At 43.1% G+C, this 24,738-nt stretch overlaps 2 protein-coding genes across 6 annotated transcripts in view; one reads left to right on the plus strand and one right to left on the minus strand.

Annotated features, from left to right (window-relative positions):
- The first annotated feature begins 1,167 nt into the window (after nucleotides 1–1,167).
- On the plus strand, nucleotides 1,168–11,944 carry galnt3 (UDP-N-acetyl-alpha-D-galactosamine:polypeptide N-acetylgalactosaminyltransferase 3 (GalNAc-T3)). Of its 3 annotated transcripts, none has more exons than XM_046360856.1 (11): nucleotides 1,168–1,337; nucleotides 3,252–3,828; nucleotides 6,822–6,994; nucleotides 7,582–7,731; nucleotides 8,097–8,331; nucleotides 8,505–8,622; nucleotides 8,807–9,007; nucleotides 10,310–10,441; nucleotides 10,652–10,753; nucleotides 10,866–11,018; nucleotides 11,223–11,944. In XM_046360856.1, exons 2-11 carry the CDS (start codon nucleotides 3,329–3,331, stop codon nucleotides 11,334–11,336), a joined length of 1,878 nt encoding a protein of 625 aa, XP_046216812.1. In that variant the 5' UTR covers nucleotides 1,168–1,337; nucleotides 3,252–3,328; the 3' UTR covers nucleotides 11,337–11,944. The 3 variants fall into 3 exon arrangements, with proteins under 3 accessions (XP_046216812.1, XP_046216804.1, XP_046216797.1); XM_046360848.1 differs by lacking the exon at nucleotides 1,168–1,337 and adding an exon at nucleotides 1,664–1,889; XM_046360841.1 differs by lacking the exon at nucleotides 1,168–1,337 and adding an exon at nucleotides 2,699–2,924.
- A 1,693-nt stretch (nucleotides 11,945–13,637) lies between these two features.
- Nucleotides 13,638–24,738, minus strand: part of csrnp3 (cysteine-serine-rich nuclear protein 3) — a 61,750-nt gene continuing 50,649 nt past the window's right edge. For 2 of the 3 annotated variants that reach the window (XM_046360873.1, XM_046360866.1), the window contains 4 exons: nucleotides 20,109–20,276; nucleotides 17,582–17,841; nucleotides 17,036–17,332; nucleotides 13,638–16,814 (listed from right to left, as the gene is read on the minus strand). In XM_046360873.1, the coding sequence (XP_046216829.1) occupies nucleotides 15,666–16,814; nucleotides 17,036–17,332; nucleotides 17,582–17,841; nucleotides 20,109–20,253 (1,851 nt within the window). In that variant the 5' untranslated portion in view covers nucleotides 20,254–20,276 and the 3' untranslated portion in view covers nucleotides 13,638–15,665. Of the gene's footprint in view, nucleotides 16,815–17,035; nucleotides 17,333–17,581; nucleotides 17,842–20,108; nucleotides 20,277–23,802; nucleotides 24,218–24,738 lie in introns of those variants that run through there. The other variant, XM_046360880.1, reaches the window with a different exon arrangement.

Consider the following 24,738-nt stretch of genomic DNA (forward strand, 5'->3'; position numbering starts at 1 on the left):
ACATTATGCCAAGTAAGGACATAATATTGAAACGTTCACACACTTCTGGAAATGGTATGTATTGACTATGTTTAGTAAAGCATTGATATTAAGAATCTAGAATGAATCATTTAAAAAAAAAATCCCTCATCAATCTACACACCCCATAATGAAAAAGCGAAAACAGGTTTTTAGAAATGTTTGCAAATGTATTGAAAATAAAAACATATCTTATTTACATATATATATTCAGCCCCTTTGCTATGAGACTCAAAATTGAGCTTGGCTGCATCCTGTTTCCATTGGTCATCCTTGAGATGTTTCTATAACTTGATTGGAGTCCACCTGTGGTAAATTAAATTGATGGGACATGATTTGGAAAGTCACACCTGTCTATATAAGGTCCCACAGTTGACAGTGCATGTCAGAGCAAAAACCAATCCATGAGGTCGAAGGAATTGTCCAGAGAGCTCAGAGACAGGATTGTGTCGAGGCAGAGATCTGGGGAAGGGTACAAAAACATTTCTGCAGCATTGAAGGTCCCCAAGAACACAGTGGCCTCCATCAATCTTAAATGTAAGAAGTTTGGAACCACTAAGACCCTTCCTAGAGCTGGCCGCCTGGCCAAACTGAGCAATCGGGGGAGAAGAGCCTTCGTCGGGAATTGACCAAGAACCTGATAGTCACTCTGACAAAGCTCCAGAGTTCCTCTGTGGAGATGGGAGAACCTTCTAGAAGGACAACCATCTCTGGAACACTCCAACAATCAGGCCTTTATGGTAGAGTGGCCAGACAGAAGCCACTCCCCAGTAAAAGGCACATGACAGCCAGCTTGGAGTTTGCCAAAAAGCACCAAAAAGCACTCTCAGACCATGAGAAACAAGATTCTCTGGTCTGATGAAACCAAGATTGAACACTTTGGCCTGACTGCCAAGCATCCTGTATGGAGAAAAACTAGCACAATCCCTACGGTGAAGCATGGTGGTGGCAGCATCATGCTGTGTGGATGTATTTCAACAGCAGGGACTGGGATACTAGTCAGGATCAAGGGAAAGATTAAAGGAGCAAAGTACAGAGAGATCCTTGATGAAAACCTGCTCAGGATCTCAGACTGGGACAACGGTTCACCTTCCAACAGACAACGACCCTAAGCACACAGCCAAGACAACGCAGGAGTGGCTTCGGGATAAGTCTCTGAATGTCCTTGAGTGGCCCAGCCAGAGCCCGGACTTGAAGTGGATTGAATGTCTCTGGAAGGACCTGAAAATAGCTGTGCAGCGATGCTCCACATCCAACCTGACAGAGCTTGAGAGGATTTTTAGAGAAGAATGGGAGAAGTCTCACACCCAAGACGACTGGTCTGAATACATATTGAAATTTGATATTTCCGTTTCTTATTTTTAATACATACATACATTTAATACATCTAAACCTGTTTTTGCTTTGACATCGGGCACTGTGTGTAGATTGATGAGGGGGGAAAACATATATTTTATCAATTTTAGAATATGGCTGTAACATAACATAATGTGGAAAAAATCACTGAATCCGAATCACTGAGACTTGCCTATTATTCGCATTAGCTATTCGCCTATATCAAATATAATATAAAATAGAGACGGACTAGTCCTGCAAATAAAAAAGTCACTTCCACAACTCGGGGAGCTTGTGATCTGTAGGCTATGTACCAAGAAGGACAGGAGAACAGTCACTGTGAATTGTGTCCCTCGTTGAACCTACTTGACAAGACTCCTACTGCGCACCGGAGTATTCCTCCTCCGAATGTCTACGGTGTCCACGTCTTATCTTTACCACCTTAAGCATCGAACACTTTACGAATACCATCTGCCAGGGCTGACTTGGCAAACAGGAATATGTTGGGATATGTTTCAGAGGGTCCAACATGTTCGGTGAGTGGCAGATGTTCAGTCATTCCTTTCCTTAAGCCTTGAGATAAAAAAATAAATAAAAAATAATAATAATTAAATGCAAGGTTGGACTTTGATTCTACTGTAAACCCGTAACATTAAACGGATTTGCCTGTCGTGTAATGCTCTTTACCATCTGAGGAGTTCTATAGCTTTCTATGCGCTTGAGCGCCCTTGCTTGAATATTTGGCAATTCTGATAAACAGTTCGAGTTCGAATTGTATTATGCTTACTATAATGCAACACGTGTACACAATCTAACATAGCTCATGCCCGATGTTGATCTGTTAAACAAACCAAAAAATTGTCCTAACTTATTTCTGCAGTATAGGCTAACCCGTATTCTGTAAGTGACCCATTATTCTTCTAGCCTGATTGGTTGCAGAGAGGTATAGGATACGTTCATCCGATATGTGTAACCCAGCAACAGTCTCAATGAATGACTTGCTGAACAAATCCATGCTTTTAAGAATTGATACCATTATAAGATCAGACATATCCCGGTGTAGACTATTTCCAATAGTGCATGAGACAAAGTTACTCTGCAAGATGACACTTTTAAAAAATTGGATTTAACCAAACTGGGCACAGCGAGTTATAACTTTGTAGCTGAAGTAAATCAAAGTGACGTTTGCAACTGACACAAATAGACTCATACTTCATGCGCCAAATGACAAATTCATCATTTTTAAGCCACTGTTTTGCAGTGTTTCACTAATGTAACAAATGGGATGACTTTAGGGCTTTGACAAAGGGAGATCTGCTCTACGCACGCGTGCCAAATATAAGGGTTCCACCCTCTACCTGAAAGGAGCGCACCTGGATCCAACGAGACGGAAGTAGTTTGCAAAGATTGAGAAACGCTGCACAACTGTGTTCTTTTTGGCCAACAATTACTCTGGAATTCCACGTTATCTCGAAGATGATATTCATTTAGCGATATGCTCGATAAAACTTGATGGACTTTTAAATCAATCATTTGGAGTCCATTTCCCATCCTTTTTATGTAACGTCCCGGTAAGTCATATCATTTTCCCGAAAAGAGTGTGAAAATGCAGGACTATGACGAGATCATTTTTTATAGTAGCCTGGTCATTCCTGTCGTTTTAGTAGACTGCTGTATAGTAGCACGTTTTCCAACTCTTTTGTTGGACAGTAAGTTGTGGAGAAAAACAATCGCAAGTCTTGTTACATTCCTGCTTGTGTATGGTCATAATTCAAAGTGGCATAGAACTTCAGTCTGTTCTCAGCTTTGAAGAAATATGTGTTTTCCATTCATGTGAGACTGAGTTTTGTGATCCTGCTTTTTACCTCTGTTCATTTGACACATTTGTTCTTTTTAAGGTTACCTCCTCTGGTGGTGCAACTGACTGGTAGGTGAAGTACTGTCTCAAAGCTATCTACCCCACATCTCCAGAAGAATGAGTGGTCTCCGCAGAGTTCTCAGAAGGCGATTACACCCCTTAAAACTAGTGATAGTGGCCCTTATTTTTGTCACATTTCTCTTCCTAATACAACGTGAGGTAGTAAGCCAAAGTCCCTCCCTAGAAGAGCCCTGGCTGAAGGAGATGGCTGTCAAACGGGATGCCATGCTGGGCATGGTGATGGGTGCTGTCAATAACTTTAGGGACGCCATGCCAAAAATGCAGATCAAAGCCCCAGTGCGTCAGCATGACAATGCAGGGGACTTCTCCTGTTTGCCAGGGACCTACACGGCTGCTGAGCTGAGGCCAGCCCTGGAGCGTCCACCTCAGGACCCCAACAGCCCCGGGGCCTCTGGGAAGCCCTTTCACACAGAGAAACTGAGCCCTGCTGAACAGAAGGAGAAGGACCGGGGAGAGGAGAAACACTGTTTTAACCTCTACGCCAGTGACCGCATTTCTCTCAGCCGTGACCTGGGTCCTGATACCAGACCACCAGAGTATGTTGTCTCTCCATAATTGACTGGCTGTATTTGTGCTCTTATCGCAGTTGTTTCCATATCCATGCTCTAAATTCTGTGGTGGAAAAAAGTACCCAATTGTCATACTTGAGTTCAACTAAAGATATCTTAATAGAAAATGACTCTAGTCACCAAGTAAAATACTACATGACTAAAAGTATCTGGATATATGTATGAATGTACAGTTGAAGTCGGAAGTTTACATTTGGGGTGGCATGGTGGCCTAGTGGTTAGAGCATTGGACTAGTAACCGAAAGGTTGCAAGTTCAAATCCCCGAGCTGAACAAGGTACAAAATCTGTCGTTCTGCCCCTGTACAGGCAGTTAACCCACTGTTCCTAGGCCGTCATTGAAAATAAGAATTTGTTGTTAACTGACTTGCCTAGTAAAATAAAGGTAAACCTACACCTTAGCCAAATACATTTAAACTGTTTTCCACAATTCCTGAGATTTTAATTTGAGTAAAAATTCCCTCTCTTAGGTCAGTTAGGATCACCACTTTATTTTAAGAATGTGAGATGTCAGAATAATAGGAGAGAGAATGATTTATTTCATCACATCCCAGTGGATCAGAAGTTTACGTACACTCGATTAGTATTTGGTAACATTGCTTGCTTGTACATGCTTTTCCATTTCTGTCCACAAATGTTCTATAGGATTAAGGTCAGGGCTTTGTGATGGCCACTCCAATACCTTGACTTTGTTGTCCGTAAGCCATTTTGCCACAACTTTGGAAGTATGCTTGGGGTCATTGTCCATTTAGAAGACCCATTTGTGACCAAGCTTTAACTTCCTGACTGAAGTCTTGATGTTGCTTCAATATATCCACATAATTTTCCTACCTCATGATACAATTGATTTTGTGAAGCGCACCAGTCCCTCCTGCAGCAGGGACAGTCCCTCCCACAACATGATGCTGCCACTCCCATGCTTCACGATTGGAATGGTGTTCTTCGGCTTGCAAGCATCCCCCTTTTTCCTCCAAACATAACAATGGTCATTATGGCCAAACAGTTATTTTTTTGTTTCATCAGACCAGAGGACATTTCTCCAAAAAGTACGATCTTTGTCCCAATGTGCAGTTGCAAACCGTAGTCTGTCTTTTTTGGAGCAGTGGCTTATTCCTTGGTGAGCGGCCTTTCTGGTAATGTCAATATAGGACTCATTTTACTTTGGATATACATACTTTTATACCCGTATTCTCCAGCATCTTCACAAGGTGCTTTGCTGCTGTTCTGGGATTGATTTGCACTTTTCACACCAAAGTACGTTCATCTCTAGGAGACAGAACGCATCTCCTTCCTGAGCGGTATGATGGCTGCGTGGTCCCATGGTGTTTATACTGGCGTACTATTGTTTGTACAGATGAATGTGGTACCTTCGGGCGTTTGGAAATTGCTCCCAAGGATGAACCAGACTTGTGGAGGTCTACAATTTTTTTTCCTGAGGTCTTCGCTGATTTCTTTTGATTTTCCCATGATGTCAAGCAAAGAGGCACAGATTTTGTAGGTAGGCCTTAATACATCCACAGGTACACCTCCATTTGACTCAAATTATGTCAATTAGCCTATCAGAAGCTTCTAAAGCCATGACATTATTTTCTGGAATTTTCCAAGCTGGTTAAAGGCACAGTCAACTTAGTGCATGTAAACTTCTGACCACTGGAATTGTGATACAGTAAATTATAAGAATTACAATGGTCTGTAAACAATTGTTGGAAAAATTACTTGTCATGCACAAAGTAGATGTCCTAACCGACTTGCCAAAACTATAGTTTGTTAACAAGAAGAGTGGAGTGGTTGAAAAACGAGTTTTAATGACTCTAACCTAAGAGCATGTAAACTTCCAACTTCAGCTGTATGTATGTGAGAGAATCCATCAAATCCCTTTTATATTAAGCAAACCAGATGACACAATTAAAAAATATATATAATAATAATTATAGACAGATTTGCACACTGCCAATTTACAAACACAGCATTTATGTTTAGTGAGTCCACCAGATCAGAGGCAGTAGGGAGGACAAAGCGTTATATTTATAGGTGGGTAAATTGGACCATAATTCTGTCCTGCCTGCGCATTAGAGATGTAAGTACTTTTTGTAGTCAGGGAAGAACATATAGGAGTAAAAAGTGCATAGTTCTGTCAGGAATGCTGTCAAATATAAATTAATATAAATAGTGAAGTACAGATACCCCAAAAAACAACTTATATCGTACTTCAAAATATTTGTACTTAAGTACTTTACACCACTGTCTAAAATGTATTGTCTCAGTGCCATATGCTTCAGCTACGTAGCCATGTAAAAAATGTAGAGTCAATCTTGGGGTTGGTGGCCCTGTTTTGATGAAATTCTGTCATTATAGGGTATATCTTGTAAAACATCCTAATATGATGCAAACATCTAAAGTGGGGTTTCTCCTCATCACATAACAGCACCATCTAGTGGTGTTCGATAGAACAGCTTCTCTATTGAAGAATTCAGTATGCTTTTATGTCTTGTCTCAGTGGCTCAATATGAAACCAAAGTCTCATACTGAATGACCACAGAAGGAAGGAGATGACCATAATGTGTCTACAACAGAAATGACCGTTTTTACTCCAAGTCTTTGATATTTTCTTTGAGTTATTGAGGAAAATTTCACTTTAACCACAGGCTGAGTTTCTCTGTCTGAAACATTGTTTCAGCATGTGTGCCCAGTAAATGTGTCTGGGTCAAGAAACAGCTTCGTTTTGTTTGGCTAATTAAACAAGTCTGTCCATGTTCCTATTTTTAATGGGGTAATTTACACAGATTCAGACTGTCTGATGCGGTTGGCATTTCAAAGGGAGTCTCACATCCCAATGAAACAACTGAAACAGACACCCCTTTAGGGGAAGACTTCAAATGTTTCAACCACAGTCCTGCACTGAAAGGTCTCTCAGGGACCCAAAAATACCTTTAAAAAAAAAACTTTTAATGCTCTTTTGCAGATGTATCGAGCAAACGTTCAAGCGCTGTCCCCCTTTGCTGACCACCAGCGTGATCATTGTGTTTCACAATGAAGGCTGGACTACTCTGCTGAGGACGGTGTACAGCGTCCTCCACACCTCCCCTGCCATCTTCCTCAAGGAGATCATCCTGGTGGACGATGCCAGTGTGGACGGTAAGGAACTAACTGGCCAGCCAGGCAGACGGCAGGACCACCTTGTTTTCACTTGGAATTGATTTCAGTCGGCCTGCTGGGCGGCCCGCTGGTGTGCCATGAAATGTGCAGGCTGGAGCCCCGGCTTCTTGTGAAGGGGGTTATAGCAGGAAGCAACACTGCTAGTGAATACTTTCCTAAGAGGGGCTAGCTAGTCCGTGGCGGTATGGAGAAATATGTCTGTTTTCTCTTGTAAACAGGCCCTAGGCTGAGGGAGAAACGAGTCTGTGGGTAAAAAGACGAGGGAGCAGGGAATGCAGCCCAACTGGGTGACACTCAAAGCCCTCTGTCGTTTGTTGGGAATAGCCTGCTATTAGACATCTGTACTAAAGCTATTTCCCTGGCCCAATAGGATAAGGCTAGGAACTGATCAGGCAAACTTGGCAGCTAGCCATGGTGTCTCTCTCTCTCTGTATGTAGTGGGGGGGGGGGCAAGTTGAGGTAGAGGCCAACTCTCCCAGAAAGTGTTACAAGGTCCATTACTGTATCTTGACTGTCCGTTCTAGATCTGCATGGTCCAATGCTGTGGGCTCATTTCCTTTTCACAGATGCCTTGAAAGAGGAGTTGGATGAATATTTGAAGCGGCTGCACATCGTGCATGTGGTGCGGCAGCGGGAGAGAAAGGGCCTGATCACCGCTCGGCTACTGGGAGCCTCGGTGGCCACTGGAGACATCCTCACCTTCCTCGACGCTCACTGTGAGTACATGCACACCCACACCCACACCCCAGCATAGACATCAAACAACTGAGTCATCAGGCTGGAACAACCATAACAGCTCTGCCTTTTTAGACACCTACACCCCAGAATACTAGCACTATGCAGATGCTGTTTCGGGCATGGCAGGAAAACCACAGAACAGTATGAGTATTCAAATGTAAAAATGTTTTGGGCAGCCTGCTTTGGGTTGGCCAGGGAAAAATATCAAATCGGTGTTAATTAAATTGAGTTGTTTATACAACAGTCTTCTATGTTCCGTGCCAATGTAGTATTTAAGTATTTTAAAATGCTATGTTATGTAGTGGTTCTATTTTAATGCTGGTGGTGAATGCGTATCCAACAGGTGAATGCTTCAGTGGCTGGCTTGAGCCTCTACTGGCCAGGATAGCAGAGAACTACACTGCAGTAGTGAGTCCTGACATCACTACCATTGACCTCAACACTTTTGAGTTTATGAAGCCCTCGCCGTACGGGCAGAACCACAACCGTGGTAACTTCGACTGGGGCCTGTCCTTCGGCTGGGAGAGTCTACCGGACCACGAGAAACAACGGAGGAAGGATGAGACCTATCCTATTAAGTGAGAAGAACTATGTGAATGATTGAATGCCTATTTTTCAGGAGGAAATACTGACATGACAAACACCTCCCGTCTATCTACCTTGATAACTGGTTGTGAATGGTCTATTTTTCAACTGTGTGTAAACAAACTTATCGGGACCTTCTATTCAGTGGATATCTTTTACCCCACAGGACACCGACTTTTGCTGGGGGACTCTTCTCTATCTCCAAGGACTACTTCTATCTCATCGGAAGCTATGATGAACAAATGGAAATCTGGGGCGGCGAGAATATTGAAATGTCTTTCAGAGTATGAGCTGATTCACTTGGCTTTCTAGTTAGAAAACACCTTGTGTTAGTGTCATCGCTGCTACCTTTTTTCTTTTTTTTTGTGATTCATTCTTTATATCTTTGTATTGAGCAGTAGAACCGAACCAACCGGTTACCAAGTATGACTAACAGTGTTGGGTGTGTTGCCTCTGTCTTGTCTGTAGGTGTGGCAGTGTGGCGGTCAGCTCGAAATCATCCCTTGCTCCATCGTGGGTCACGTGTTCCGCACCAAGAGCCCCCACACCTTCCCCAAGGGCACCCAGGTGATCGCACGCAACCAGGTGCGGCTGGCCGAGGTCTGGATGGACGACTACAAGGAAATCTTCTACCGGCGCAACCAGCAAGCCGCCCAGTTGGCCAAAGACGTATGTGGTATTTCTGAGTGACATTGTCATATTGTTGTACGTTTTAAACCCAGCTAGGCAGGTTGATATCCTGAGAAATGGGACAGGAGTTCAAAAACAGTTAATCTATTCCCTAAAGTTATGTTTTAGCAGTTAACTTCTGGAATGTTTGCCCTGCGCTATATCCCACATGGACATATGAATGTTCTCATTCTGACTGCAGACCACTTGTTATCCCCCTCGTAGGACAAGATTAAAAATAAAAAGTATGCGATTAGTGTTTTGGAAATAGTCTTCATAAATTCTTAAAGAAAATGTTAATCTCATCTTGTAGCTTTGGTGTCATGTTCCCCAGAGAGACTCGTTATAGAGGCAGGGACCCCCTCTCTCTCTCCCCAGAGTGACTCATTTTAGAGCACTGACCCCTAAACAAAGATCATCTTTTGGTTATGTATCGTCTGAACACAGTTGAATGTACAAACCCATTCCCCTGAGGTCCCTGGTATGCACCGTAGAACTGTGTCACTATGTGACGTGAAATAAGTAGAAATGAATAGTATCCTTCTAAAAAACACTTCTGCTGGCCTCCAGGCTATTAGGTGTTTTAGAGTTGTTAACAGGCAGGAAGGGGAGCCTTTGTAGGCAACAGAGTCTGTTAAATGACGGGGATTCGTAGTGCTGCTGTATCAGGTTTTCTCATCTCCACGCCATAAACCGTCCCCCCTCAGGCCATGCGTAGTTGCGTACCTCGGAGTGAAGCAGGCCAAGAGGCCCTCTCCTGCTGCCTTCAAACGCCCCCCCTGTGTCTCCAACCGCTTCAAGGAGCACAGCTACAGTCGTTATCGTCGCACACGGTGGCTTACAGCAGCCGCGTCATCTCTCTCGAATGCTCTCGCTACTAAAGATCTGCCCGGAGAAGCTGTCTGTTCCTTGGAATACTCTGCGTTTGTGCTGGCAATAGGCGAATCAATGGCTGAGCAATGTCTGCATGCGTTCGTTTGAAATGTTGATGGCATGAATTAATTTAAATGAAGCAAAGAGAGGGAAAAGTCTTTTTTTTATATATATTTTTTTAATGTGCGTGCCAATAACTTGAAACGAGATCGGGCAGCCTGAAACTCTGCCATACATGGTGCTGTCTTCAAGCAGTCACCCATCAACCATGGAGCTCCAGCACTAGACTGACTGTGGGGAAGTGGAAATTGACTTTTTCCTCCCAGTCCAAAGCCTGGGCAGTGTGAGTAATGAGGAAAGCCCCCCCCCCACCACCACCACCACCCCCCACCCCTCTTTAATGGCTGCTGCCTGGAATTGTTTCCACAGAGGGCCTTCGGAGATGTCGGGCGTCGTGTGGACCTCCGGGAGCGGCTGCAGTGCAAGAGCTTCTCCTGGTATTTGAAAAATGTGTATCCAGAGGTCTTCATGCCTGATCTCAACCCGCTCCACTTTGGCTCGGTAAGTCCCCCCTGTCCCAGACTCTTTCCAGACCACAGAGAGCTTTCTGGCAATAGTGGGTTTCCACTTAGCATCTCCAGAGGGCTCCGAGGAGAGCTCCAGGGTAGGCCAGGGGAGAGTGTAGCTCCACATTACCTAAGGTTGGGAGGTGGCTGGGCTTGTTTGAACAGCTTGTGTGTCTGACTGAAATCCCTTTCCTTGTGCTTCCAGGTGAAAAATGTAGGTAAAGACTCGTGTCTGGATGCAGGGGAGAACAACGAGGGAGGGAAACCGCTGATCTTGTATCCATGCCACGGCCTTGGAGGAAACCAGGTCAGAGGGAAGGGAATGAAGGGACTGGGTTCAGTCATGAAGTGCTAAGTACTTTCTCGGTCACTTTCAAAATCAAAACGATTACTTCTGGTGTTTTTTGTGATTCCCTCAGTATTTTGAGTACTCGACCCATCATGAGATCCGGCACAACATTCAGAAGGAGTTGTGTTTGCATGGGACGGATGGAGCCGTGAAGCTGGAAGACTGCCAGTATAAAGGCCGCAATACGTTTGTAGGAGCAGAACAGAAGTGGGAGTTAAGGGAGGTGAGACCAAATACCCACATTTCTATCCTAATGGGCTCAGTCAACATTTGTACTTGAAAGCCTGTTTTTCTTTTTTTAACTGTCAATTATTATGAAATTGTTGGGCGTTTGCTTTGTTCTCTTGCATAATCTTCACCATAGAATTGGATGTCAGTGATTTCCTACTGAGGATGTTGGTGACTAATCTGTTTCTCCTCTCTGTAGAACCAGTTATTCTACATCCCAGGATGGAACCTGTGTCTGAGTGCTCGTCATGAGCACCCCTCGTTGGTGGCCTGTAACCCCTCAGACAGATACCAGCTGTGGCTCTACGTCTGACTACAGGACACACATGGTGGACGATGTGTGCCTTGGTATCCTAGGACCATTAGAACAAGTAGCAATTGGCGTACATTTTTGTTACGTTTTATTATCGAAGTTGAATTTGTATTTATTTTTATACGTAGAAGAACTGCTGCTGGAAAGTTTGCGATTTGAGGAGAACGTGACCTCAGGAAGGAAGCGTTCAAACTGATACTAAATACTGTTTGTTTTACTCCTTTTAAAAAAAATCATGATTTGTGTAAAGGAATTGTTTTTCTTGTCTTACACGCCAAATGCTCTCTGTAGATTGACGGAGGTAGCTAGGACTGTGGAAAGACTTTGGATGGATACTGAATGAAGAGAGATTTCTTTGAAGAATACGTTTTTTTTATAGTGTGTACTTCGGCGGGAAATCAACATTACATTTTATTTAATTACCAAGGTTTATTCTTTATTGCCCACACTGAATAATGTATTAATATAAATGTGAAAACCAACAATGGACTGTCAAATAATGCAGTAGTGCACTTGCCTCTTGCACAAACTGAATAACTTCGATGTTAAACACCAAAGACTAATCAAGGTTTTTTTTTATTTTCTATTAAAGACATGCTCCAGAACAATCTGAGGAGAATTACTTTCTTACCTCAATTAGCCACAAATCCATTTACTGGAAGTGGTGCAGTGCCATTTTCCTTACATTTTCCCCCACGTGGGCCAGCCCCCTAGCAATTTGAGTTCCAGCCAATGAGGTTCAGCCCCTCTGCGTGAGAAATTACGTGGGGCACATATGTGATGTATGCAATTTTCTGGGATCATTTTTGGCTTGTAAGCTCTACTTTCAGAACTACTGGCTAAGAAGTATACGGGGAAAATCTATTTTAAAAAGTGTATTATAGGTTATTCAACATCTACCACTACTGCCTATTTTTATTATGTGAACTAATCTATCAGATGTGACAGGAAACCACTAGATATGCATCCTCCATTACCACTACTAGAGGGTCTGATTCCCCTCTCCTCCAGCTGGTTTTCCTCACAAGCAGATTGAGAATGTCTAAATGTTGGCCCATACAGTGCCTCTCACTTTATGAACAGCTAATTCTGATCAAATATGAAGTGTCCAAAGTGGCATTTTAACCAAGGGCTTGAGTCATGTAGTTTTATTTGGCACCTCTAATTCATAATTGTCCGGTGTTTGCAAGATAAATAATTTTATTTTGCTTTTCCATATTGCTTGGCTGGGGAGTTCAAAGGTGTTTTAATCATGTATACGGTTAACCTTTTTGAGACTTTATCACCATAGCATTTTTAAACACAAATCCAGTCACTGCTGTGGTATTTGAAAATGACCTGTTGTGTACAATCTGGTTGATTTTCAAGTTTAACTGCAATGAAAATAGTATTTTTTTTCTTTGAAATCTCTCTTTACAGGAATTCGCTAGATTGATTGGGCCCTGCCAACTTATCAAAAATCGAATAGTTTTAGATGTCAGGGTTTTAGGGAATAATTTGAGTTTGACACATCTTAACATGCATAGTTCTTTGGAATGTATTTTTCTATATTTGACAACACATTTTGTAAAAAATTTTCTTGAATTAAATGAATGTACATGTTTTTGTATGTTCATGGGGATTGGAAAATGTATATGTAGGCTTAAATGGGATCTGTAGAAAGAAAGGGGAAAAATGTTAACTTGGTTTACAACATGGAATGTATGATTGTATTTTTTTGAGTCAAGTCTCAGCGCTCCCAGTATCACACAAACGTCAGTGTTTCAATGCAAGGGTGGGGGCTAGTTTATACGAATCGATGGGAGAATGCTGACTGACAATGGAATGTTAGAATTTTGTTGACTATTTGAATATGTCTGGGACTGAGAAACAGATGGGTCTATTGCAGTCTGTCAATAAATTAGAACCGTGTGCCTTTTATGTTTGGATCCTTGAGGTTTTCCATTTTAGTAAAAGGAACTCTGTAACGAGTACAATGACTGAATACGGCAGGGGTGTCGAACTCGTTCCATGGAGGGCCTAGTGTCTGTTTTCTTTTCAATTAAGCCCGAGGTGGTGAGGTGAGATCATTAGTAATTAGTGACCTTCATTTCAATCAAGTACAAGGGTGTGAAACCTGTGGATGCCAGGCCCTCCGTGGAATGAGTTTCACACCTATGCTGTATGGCATGAGTACCATTCTTCACCATTTCTTATGTTCAACGGGAGAGGGCGCTGTGCACAAAGGAATTCATCCTTGACCCATCCTTACTGGGTTGTTCAAGCTAAACGTATAAAGAAAAACAACACATGGTTTCATTTTATTTAAAGGTCATGTATTGTTAAAGCAAAAACGCAACAAAAAAATTGCATAACATTTTGGCTTTATCTAACGTTAAGAAACCAAACACACATTGAAACATTTATACCATTCCATACAAAAAGTATTCTGTTTCACATTATAGTAAGCGATATAAGGAAATCAGGCACATGGAGCTGTACGACTCACAGCAGTCATGAAACGAGCAACATTTTAGACAGAAACATGTTTTTATCCAATACAGACAGTTCAGTAAAGCACAATAAATACACATTTCAATATATCATTCATAATAAATACTGAAAATCATAAACACAGCAGAATTACTCAATTGGATGCAATGTTACTGTATCTTGCCTTCCCTTAAATGCTTTGGCACTGATACTGTACAGTCCATAACAGTAGCACTGATTGGCTGACAGCTGGATACACTTTGTTTGCCAATGAGGTGAGGTAACATTATTTTGCGTTTCAGTCAGGTGCAGAATCACAAATCAAGTAGTGTTGGTTGAATAGAGACAAGGTGCAGACTTAGACAGGGATACATGCAGGACTGCCCACTCCTTTTATGGAGAGGGAATGTTGGTATTTCATTGTAAAGGCTGTCCCTAACGTTTTAATACAGTTGTAGCAATACAAAATCTGGAGCATTCCGTTCAATGGCCTTACGTTCAATGGCATTCCGTTCAATGGCCTTTTCTCCCAATGTCTTTTCTCCCAGGCTGATCTGTCATTCTCTAACTTGGCGCTGATATGAATCGTCGGCTTGCCTGATTGTCCGACCTCAAATGCCTGATGTGGCTCTCAAGAGTACGACATGGCTTTCATTAAAACCTTCGAAATGCCCTGTTATTATTGCTCTTCACACTTCAATAATTGTGTCACATCGTAACGTTCTCGTCTGTACAACCAATCTCTTCAGGTATTTACTGTCAGTTGTCATAAGAGAATGGAACGTTTGTGTAAATATGTACTTGAAATCATTTCCTTGTCCAACTCAGCAATACCTATGTTGTCCCCAGTTTTGTATTTTTTTTATAATGACATGTTTATTTTTAAATTAAAGCCCCATAAAATATGATTTACTGATCATATTATTGTCCTGTTGTTCCCATATATTTGATAGCTGTATATGGTCTTTGAGAGCTGTCAAAGTACTACACTCGTAGTCTAAACACTTGAATGTTTCCAATGAAATGATGCTCTTTGCATTATAATTCAAATTAAATAAATACAAGTGGTGGTCTGTTTCAAGCTTTTGCAGACCATATAAAAGCGTGGATTTACAAGATTGTACAGTACATTGAGACAGATTTTATCAACCCAAATTGACCATGGTCAATTTCTCGTAAATGCCATTGAAAGACCCAAAAATAACATGCATTTATAGTTATCAAAACATAAGTATACACATACTTCAGAACCAATAAATAAACTGTGACAATATTTTTTTTTGCACATTTGACACAGACATAGAAAAGTCCCACTTACAATATATGCTTAAAACTTTACCTTTAAAATTACGAGATACAATGCACAGGCTTATAGCGTTCAGTTTTTGGTGACTGATTCCATCTTGCACTTTAGAATACTAGAAATCAGCGGGTTCATTAGAAATGTTTCTCATCATGGAACCTGCAGCTAAGTAATGTCAATGTAATGTATGGTCTTGCGAATTACTTGGAAAGTTTAGTTCCCATTAAAGGCCATAAAGATCTTCAACACTTGGTCAGCCTTCCCACGGGCCAAAAACGGGTTGAATCAATGTTGTTTCCACGTCATTTCAACCCAAAAATCTATGCGATGACATTGAATCAATGTCGAAATCTGATTGGATTTGCAAAAAATTATCAATGTAAGGGCATTTAGTCTTTTCTTTCACCAAGCTTTTAACCTAAATCCAGTGACACGGTAACATTTGTTGTTGATTTCACATTGAATTCACGTTAGTTGACATTGAACTGTGCCCAGTGGGTCGTTCATTAAGAAAAGACACAACATGAAGTCTACAGACAGGCAAGCTAGGCCAACTAAACTGGTGCGACCTGGGGGAGCTTCTCTGCTAATGCAGGTGTCTTTGTACTGTCTGCTAGAGAAGGCCCTTCAAACAAATCATGAGCACTAGACACTTCCTTTGGCTGCTCTGCTACAAAACACTTCCCATTACTACCGTAGCCTTCCTGGGAGCTCTTATTGTTCAGGTAGTTGTTGTGGAACTCCATCTGGCTAATGCCCCCAGGCTGCTCAGGGAATGTTCCTTTAGATTGGACCATGTTGTTTTCCAGGTCAGGTGTGCAGCAGCCCATGGCAGTGGTTGCTGCTCTGCCGTTGGTCAGGGTAAAGTGTTGATTGGTGTACTGTTCCTCAGCCTGGTGGGGGTAGTCTGTGTAGTGCTCTGCCTTGTCGGCGGCCATGTTGAATGGTCCTTGTGGCATGGCCCCGTTGCTAGTGCTAACTGGGTGTGGGAATGATAAGGCCTCTCCGTAAGTTTCATTGGGTTGGCTGGCCGTCCCTTCGGCAGAGGTAACAGCACTGGGGTTCTCCTGCTGATAATACTCGGCTTGGGAGCTGAGTAAATAAGAGTTTCCATTCATGTGCTTTTCAATGTGGTTGTCCTGTGGCAAGGTGCCATCAGAGTAACACAACACAGAGGACAGGGGAACAACTTCTGTGTGGGACATAGGCGGCGTGCTCACACCATCCTCAAAGTCCTCCGACTTCTCCTCCTCATCCTCCTCCTCTTCCTCAGAGTCACTGTTAGCCAAGCTCTGAGTGCTGGAGTCAGACAGTCCGCTGCATAAACTGCTGTTGTCCTCTTCGTCCTCCTCATCCTCCTCATTCTCTTCATCGTCCTCATCCTCATCATCTAGAGGCTCTTCCATGTTGTCAGCTGTCTGGAGGTGCATGATGGCAGACTGTTGAAGTGTTGGGTCTGTCAGAGAGTACTCCAGACTATGTTGGGTCTGGACCAGCGGGTTGCCGTGGCTGTGGCCGTTGCTTTCGCCATGGTAACCATTGGCAGGGGAGGCCTGCTGCTGCTCGCGGCTTTTCTCCAGCTCTAGCTTCATGATGGTGTGCAGGAAGTGGGTCCGTACACGGATGGGGTTAAATTCCACCCGGCCGGCCGCGTTGCTACACCCCTCCTTGGTACAGCCACAGGGAAAAGACATGCGGTCCACCTGTAGATTGGACCACATTGGGTTATATGACCATATATTCTGCAGTTTGCATGTAATAGACACATTAGTGTAATCCTTTTGGCAATATCAGATAAGCAACTGTAATTATATAATGCTTTTTCAATAATGGAGTGCTTTCATCTACAGCGTCTAAAATATTTGATCACTTAACGATACATCAGTGTCAGTATGTCTGGGTCAGACTCTACCCAGAGATTTACCTGACATTTGATTCCTGCTACGCTGCACGCACAAGTCTCTGGGTCACAGAACACTCTGCAGTCACAGCCACAGTCCTCCCTGGACAACCGGATGGCCCGCAGCTCGTGCTTCTCCTCCACGTCAATTTTCTTCACCCCCGAGGTCCGCAGCAGAGCCCGACGCTTCTTCGTGGTGAGGGGCTGGAGGAAGAAGTACTCGTCCACCTCCGTGTTTTCCAGATCAATGTCATCGTCAGAGATGTCCTCAGCCGTGAGCGTGTTGGCCTCCTCCGACTCCACTGTACCGTTCTTAGTCAGCTGAAAACGAACGAGAGGGGATCACATTCAGTCCGGTTTGAAGAGTAAGCAACCAGCCCGAAACAAATGCCATGCTGCATCTCAAAAGAGGATACAGTGTTAGCCGTTGAAAACACGTTCTGGATTTCTACGAGGATATGCTATGTCACAACTGTGCATGGAGTACCGTCTGTTTATCACGATGCATTATATCATCTCCCTGTGTGCAGTACATTTCATTAGCTCAGTAGCTTCCTTTTCCTTCAATACCTTGAGTTTAATGGAGTTGATCTTCTCCTCCTTCAGATGATCTCGGAGCATGTCTCTGTGGATCCTCTCCTGCTCCAGGGCAAACTCTCCCAGGGAGAACTGCCTGACACAGCTGTGTCTGTTGGACATGCCCAGCGTACTGCCTCCCTGACTGGGCACACTGGTGAAACCCTGGCGCCGGCTGAAGTAGTACACCGTCACGTTCTCAAAGTGCACCCTCCTCGTTCTCACACGCTTCTCTCGCTTCAGTATGGAGTCAGCTAGAGGACCAAATGACAACACAAGAAGTGGATGGTTAAAAGGAACGTTAAAAAGCAGTGAAAGCTGGCCTACTCATACATGAATAACAGGGGGAAGCAGGGTTATTTGTTCATACATGAATGAAAGATGAACCAGTTCCACGTGGTGGAACCACCAGTATGACATAAAGCTAAATTTAAGGACACTGTTCTTGGGAGGGAGGGAGGGCATAAATAATCCCCCTCTCAGGCCTGGATGTATAGTCACTTTCCCAGCGGTCACTTGAGGTCAGACAAACAGGACAAATGGGGACCATCTGGTTGGTGCAGCTCTCCACTCTGTGCCATAAGGGGCAATGTCTTCATTAACAACATGGCAATCCCAGTCTGGGCTTCACGATTGGAATTTTTCTTTATTGTCTTGAAAAAAGGTTTATAAGTTGTTTTTTCGGGTATCCACATGGTTTTCAAGCTTGCACCCTGAAGAAGGCACAGTGATGTCGAAACGTTGGTGTTTTTTTTACCCTATTAAATTACTGGGAGGTTATACATACGGAGTGTGTGGCTGTCTTCGTTTCTAAAGCTTGCAATACCTAACATAGTTGTATATTTCTCTGTATTTCTTCCGTTTTCTTGTCCATTTCCGATGAGGGTTGCCTCAACCATTTCTAAAAATGTATCTTTGAGAATACATAGTAGCCCTTTTCAAAGACTTCACAATTCCAAGGATGCTTCACTAAAAGCAATCACACCAGGAGAGGAGCTGGGTTATTTCTTCAACACTAACGTGACCCAAGACAGGTTTGTTCTGTATTCCCCAGGAGACAATGCTACTGTTCATCTCAGGAGCAAGCCTGATACATTGTGGCACCTCTTTAGTGGGGAGAAGCTGGGGGAGCCATGTGTTGTGCTGCATAGTGCAGACTAGAGCTGAGAGTAGCGTCCTCCTGGTCCTCCTATGCATCTGTCACCAAACACAACATAGATCTGTCCCCTGAGGAATCATCCACCAAATTTTCAAAATGTTCCTATGAATAACATCGTATCTGCTCATAAAAAGATACAGGTCATCTAATATACAGTTATTTTATCAGTGGCGCCATCAGTGGTGCCTGCCAAACTGGCTGTAGCCTTTCCAATAAGTAGCTGTGGAGCGGAGAACAGGTTCACTCGACTGAGAGCTTCTTAGAGAGGCTGACACACCAACAGCCACACCAATAGCTGCAATTACTGAGCTCTTCAGTAAGGCCATTCTACTGCCAATTTCTGTCTATGGAGATTGCATGGATATGTGATTGATTTTATACACATGTCAGCAACGGGTGTGGTTGAAATAGCCAAATCCACTAACTTTAAGGGGTGTCCACATACTTTTGTATATATAGTGTACAGTGTGTACCCTGAAAATATATGGATATGGAGCCACCCCAGATTTGGCCCATGTGGGGCGTGGCAGCCACTATAAAAAAAATCAATAGGCCCATATATTGCCCATATTGGTGGCCATTTTAGGTCCTACTGTTATGTCAGATTAGCTCAGTCACCAATTTCTCAGCCTCTGAGTATCACAGAAGCACACACTTTGTTCATAAGAAGTGGCTATGAAAGAAATGGATCAAAATCTGTTCATAGCATGGTAAACATACAAAAACGTATGTTTTCAAACATCAAATTTGACTATACATGTGAGATTTTTTAAACCTAAATTATTTTTGAGAAATTAAACCATTGACTTGTTTTACAAAAACCTAATAACATCTAAAGTGTTACTGCTTGACAGAGAGTGTCTCTTTGCAATCATTACCAGTTTGGGGTCAAAATCCCCCCCCCCCCACACACATAAAAATATGTGGCCGATTTCAGGGTTAAAGCACACAGATTGATCCAGCTTTTTTTCTTTCCTCTTCAACTGTGTTATCGGAATTATATTCCTATTGGCCATGGGTTGGTTTCGGCTTCAGAACTCAGAATATCAGTCATCACAAGTCATTATAGACAATAGGTTTTCTAACACACTCAACATCCATTACAAAAGCAACATTATGATGGATTAGTAACATCAGAATGACACATGCTTCATTAAAAAAACGAACGTCTCTTTCACTAATGTACAATATGAACACTGAATGTAGCTATTTGTTTGATCTTTCGACACTGTGTCAGTGTTGAGCATATCAATGAGTGTTTTGTAGTGTTTTGAGTGTTTCGTTGACTGTAGGGGGAGAGAGCAGTGTGTGTGTATGTGCATGTGTGTGTGTGCTTGTGTGTGTGGGAGCCAGGTGACTCACGGGTGAAGGTACCCGAGGCCGAGGGGTTGACACTGTCGCTGCTGTCCCCGCTCTCGCTGCAGGAGACCTCGTAATCAGACTCCCGCAACGAGGAGCACGGCGAGGAGGACACCTCCTCAAACCTTCTCTTAAGTATTCCGCTCATGGCCTTCCTCTCCGTCTCCGCCACTGCAACAATCAACAGGGAAGGAAGGTAACACATGATTTAATACCCAGCTTAGGCCTCGCCGGTCTGGGCAGTACTCCTCAACACAGTCAATTAGCAATGAGTCACAGAACACAACACTCCCAGCTGCTGCAACACCCCCAGCTGCTGCCCAGCTCCCCCCGTAGCAAAGGCTGCAGATTGCATGATACGTCTACCTCAGGAAGTTCATTCTGCTGTCTTTGATTGAGTGACCACAGAAAAAGGACATCGGATTGAGATTGTTTCTTCTGCCCTGTCCTCGTGATGGTATTCATAAAAACACTGCCTGACTGTTGTTCAACTCAATAAAAAATGTATCACAAAAGGACAACATGGGGTGAAAATGAAATGAGACGTTAATGCCCAAAGCAGGCTTTTAGTATCCGGCCACAGCACCATATGAAAAATTAAAAACATTATGTGACTGTACTTAATTGCTGTTGCACATCAGAAACACAATGAATGCATCCAACCGGCTACTGATTGAAATTATCCACTGGCTTCAAAATGTATTAATGACATTTTAGGGGAAATGTAAAAAGCCTGACTATAGCCTTACTTATTCTGGGATATGAAGTGAATTTAAATATGCCTGTAAAAACTGTCTGAATGTGTGTGGGCATGTGCGTGCGCACGTGAATGTGTGTGGGTGTGTGCGCATAAGATGCATGCATGTAAAAATCAAACAGGGATTTGTGAAATGGTTAACGTTGCACATTCAGTGCTCCTCCTTAGAGTGGTTCCAATCTGAGGCATGATTTGTAGTATTTAGGGGGACATTTTGAGTGACATGGTTATACCTTCTATTAAAGAAAGTGGACATTTTCCAGTGGACCGGGAGGAGCACCCAGAGGGCCGTAAAGTGCCATTGGCTGAATAAAGGACCCTGAGTGTCTAGCTAGCTTTCAGTGTCACAGAGACCGAGGAAAGACCCTGGTTGCGTCCGAAATGGCCCCCTATTCCCTATATAGTAGGGATCTTGTTAAAAGTAGTGCACTAGATAGGGAATAGGGTGCCATTAGGAATAGGGCACCATTCGGGATACAGCCCCCTTTCTGAGTCCCTCATCTTCCCCGATGCCACTGCACAGCAGACGACTACAAGAGAGGCCAGCGGAGAGCAGCCACCAGTGACAGCCATTAAACTCTGACTGATGGTGCAATTAAACCAATCAAAACAAGAGCAGTCTCATCAGTCAACTACACAGATACTGAGTGCCAAATTAGGCTACTGACTTTAAGAAGTCTTACTTTTGTAACTGTCAAACACTGTTTTTCTGGAACTTGCTATACCCCCCCCCCCAAATCATGTTACATCACTTGGTCTTCAGCCAGTCACTGTCTGCATCAGTAATCTAGTAGCAATTATTTTGATATGAATGTCATTTTAGACATCAATAAAGCTATGCGTTATTACACAAACGATAGTAATTGCATTTTGTAGAGACCGTTATCATACAGATAGATAGCAGAGCTAGGGAAGAATGACTGGCAGCTTCTCTCTCCGACTCCTCTTTGTTTTCGACACGGAAATAAGGAAACAAGAGGTCTTCTCAATAATCAACGTTCCCTGGCAGTCATACTCAATGCAGGGGATTAAAAGTTCAAATTGTTAGATATCCTCACTCTGTCAGGATTCCAATAGGAATTATGCATCACTTTGGAAGCCAGCATAATGGCACTTGCAGTCTTGATATGGCCTGTTAACCAGGGGTTTCAACTAGGCCCTCAAAGAAAGGCCTTCTGATGTATGTAATACTGAAAGGTAGAATAAATTCTCAAGTTAAATTGTCTGTTCATTGTTCACTCAACCTATAATTCAAAGTTGAGTGAACATGCAATTTAACTTAAGAATGCATGTTTGTTCATCTATATGCCAAAATTTTAAGCAAACTCACAATCCTATTGCAGACGGCTGCCGTAAGATTGTACGTTAAATCGACTTTTACATTTTATTTTGACCATGTGTGGTAGTTACCATGCCATAGGTTTGCTTGCACCTGGAGGAGATTCAACATCGACTACAGTACCTTTTGCACTGTGGAATGTCCAACGTGAGGCGCCCGCTGCATGTACAGTAGGCAACTCATACTGTTGACGCCAATCATTCTGTTCCATTGTCACTTTAATGGATCACAACAAACTCTACATACATGAAATATTGAATCAGTCCAGAATGGCTACTTGACCTTATCATTTAGCATCAAAGGGTGCACAGATACTGCAACTTATCAAAGACTGCCTGAATGCCAAGATAATTGAAAAACTTGAAAGACTTTCATTCACCTTTTGGGTCATTCGGTGTGAAAATGAAAAATCCGTAAATGTCAAGGACATTGAGCAGTTTCCTGTAACCTCCCGAGCCTTTCTATGTAGACTATAATCAACGGAGGAAACGTAAAAAGGCACAAGAGGGTTAATACCTATTTTTCTACTGGTGTCCAACTGGGAAGTTGGACAATGCTCCATGTAATTCAGGAGAAATACAAAATAGTATGGACATTTGAGTTCCATTTTTACAAATGGTATGGCCCGGCCCATACAATGTAAGTCTATTTTGTCATTATTTTCAGTAGTTCCCCATTTTTGAAAAACCATTCGTATTCTTAGCCCTCAGCGGATGCTGCGCTATTCTTTGATAGCCAAAGTGGTTTCCATGGAAATGCTGATATACTAGCACAAATAGTGATTTCACAGTGATACTCCTCCAGCCCTATGTCTGTGAAACATAAATGTCACTGCAACTCTACATCTGAAAACAAATGAATACAATATAGATTAAGGAGGATAATCATTTTTGAGGAAACCACACAAATTAAGAATATTACAAGACAAATATCCTATTACCAACTTCACACAGAACCACAAGTACACAAATCGAATGTTCTGTATGAACAAGGATCCCGATGTCTTATTTCACACTGTAGCTATCCCAAAATAGACCCACCCGGACAGGGTAACATCATCTGTATTGTAACACAGTGGCTAATGTAAGCAGACTCCACTTCTAACAGCACAAGCCAGAGAACAGAGCTCGTTCCTCCTCTACATCATGCAGTTCTTTTCTTTGTCTCCTCCAATGTTGTGTTCTACCTAATCAAGGCTGGGAATACACCACGGTGCATGAGAAAATGCTGGGAGCTATAATGCAGCAAAAGCCTGCTTGCAAAGCCCCTCCCTGTGCTGGCTTCACTGAGCGCACACACATGCACTGTACAAACCAACTGTGTTCCTTTAGGAACTGTATCCACAGCCTGCGGTGGCACGCTCACATTCTGAATCCAACGGACAATTTCGCCATTCATTTAGGTTCGCAAATCACCATCAACAGAGGTGACACACAAGACTCACATTGCAGATCTGCTATTATATGGAGTCCCAGTGAAAGCTCTCGTCCCCAAGTTATACTAACAAGCCCACAGCATCTGTAGCAAGTCATGGCACATCAGGTCCTGCAAACGAATACATAAGGGTGCACTTTGTGCCAACTCTGGTAGAAACGACTGACCTGTGTCCACTGGCGTGTTTTCCGACTCCTTTGACCCCCTTCTCACAGTGAGACTTGGGAGCAAAATGAAGCACTCAAAAAGAGGTGACACATGATAAATGAAGGGCTCCCATTTTGCTTCAGTCCACTGACTTGCTGCGACCCTGCCACTCTGAGGGCTTGAGTGCCGGCTGAGAGGGAGAGATAGGGAGAGGCACAGAGAGACCTGTACATTTCCCAGCCCTGACTGCCACTGCCGGTACCATATGTTTATTGTTAAATGAAGATAGGCACTCTCTCTTTAACTCTCCCTATCCCTTCCTCTCTACCTCCCCCTCTCTGTCTTACTCACCCTAGCCACACAAAGACTCATTATCTTTCTGCCGGCTGAAAGGCTGGATCCTGACTGGAGTGGAGGGAGGACGCCTGTGAGATCACATGGGTGGGATGTCTGCGAGAGAGTCAGGCGTGCCTGTGCTCCTGCTGTCTGCAGATATATTTTTTTTACCAGCATGAGCCTGGGAGGGAGGGAAAGACACGAGGGAGAGGGGGGGGGTAAGAGAGATGCAGAGGGGGAGGGTATGGTGAAGGGGAGGGGAGGGGAAGAGAGGTAGAGCGAGAGAGTGAGCGAGAGAATAAAGAGAGAGAGAGGGGCAGGGAGCGGAAGAAAAACATTTGATTCCAGGCTCAATAACCCAGTAAGATTAATGGGCACAATGCTTAATAAAACCACAGGAGGAACCATTGCATGGCTCACAACACTGAGATTGGAAGTAAAATCTCCAGAAAGTGACAAATCCAGCAAAAGAGCCTTATTTGTGCTAATTCTAAAGGTCTTTGAATCATTGAAAATGTATGTATACCTCAGACAAATGGGAATTAGCCTACCTCATACAAGCTAATTATGCCACAAGTTTACTGGCCCCAAATCCAACTAAATATCCAAATCATCAAAGT

Source organism: Oncorhynchus gorbuscha, linkage group LG01 (genome assembly GCF_021184085.1).
Source record: "Oncorhynchus gorbuscha isolate QuinsamMale2020 ecotype Even-year linkage group LG01, OgorEven_v1.0, whole genome shotgun sequence".
Classification (NCBI taxonomy): Eukaryota; Metazoa; Chordata; class Actinopteri; order Salmoniformes; family Salmonidae; genus Oncorhynchus; species Oncorhynchus gorbuscha.

Coding starts and splice junctions, on each gene's coding strand:
- galnt3 (XM_046360856.1), top strand. CDS start 3,329: ATGAGTGGTCTCCGCAGAGTTCTCAGAAGGCGATTACACCCCTTAAAA. Junction 10,442..10,651: donor ACCCGCTCCACTTTGGCTCG/GTAAGTCCCCCC, acceptor TTGTGCTTCCAG/GTGAAAAATGTAGGTAAAGA. Junction 10,754..10,865: donor ACGGCCTTGGAGGAAACCAG/GTCAGAGGGAAG, acceptor TGATTCCCTCAG/TATTTTGAGTACTCGACCCA.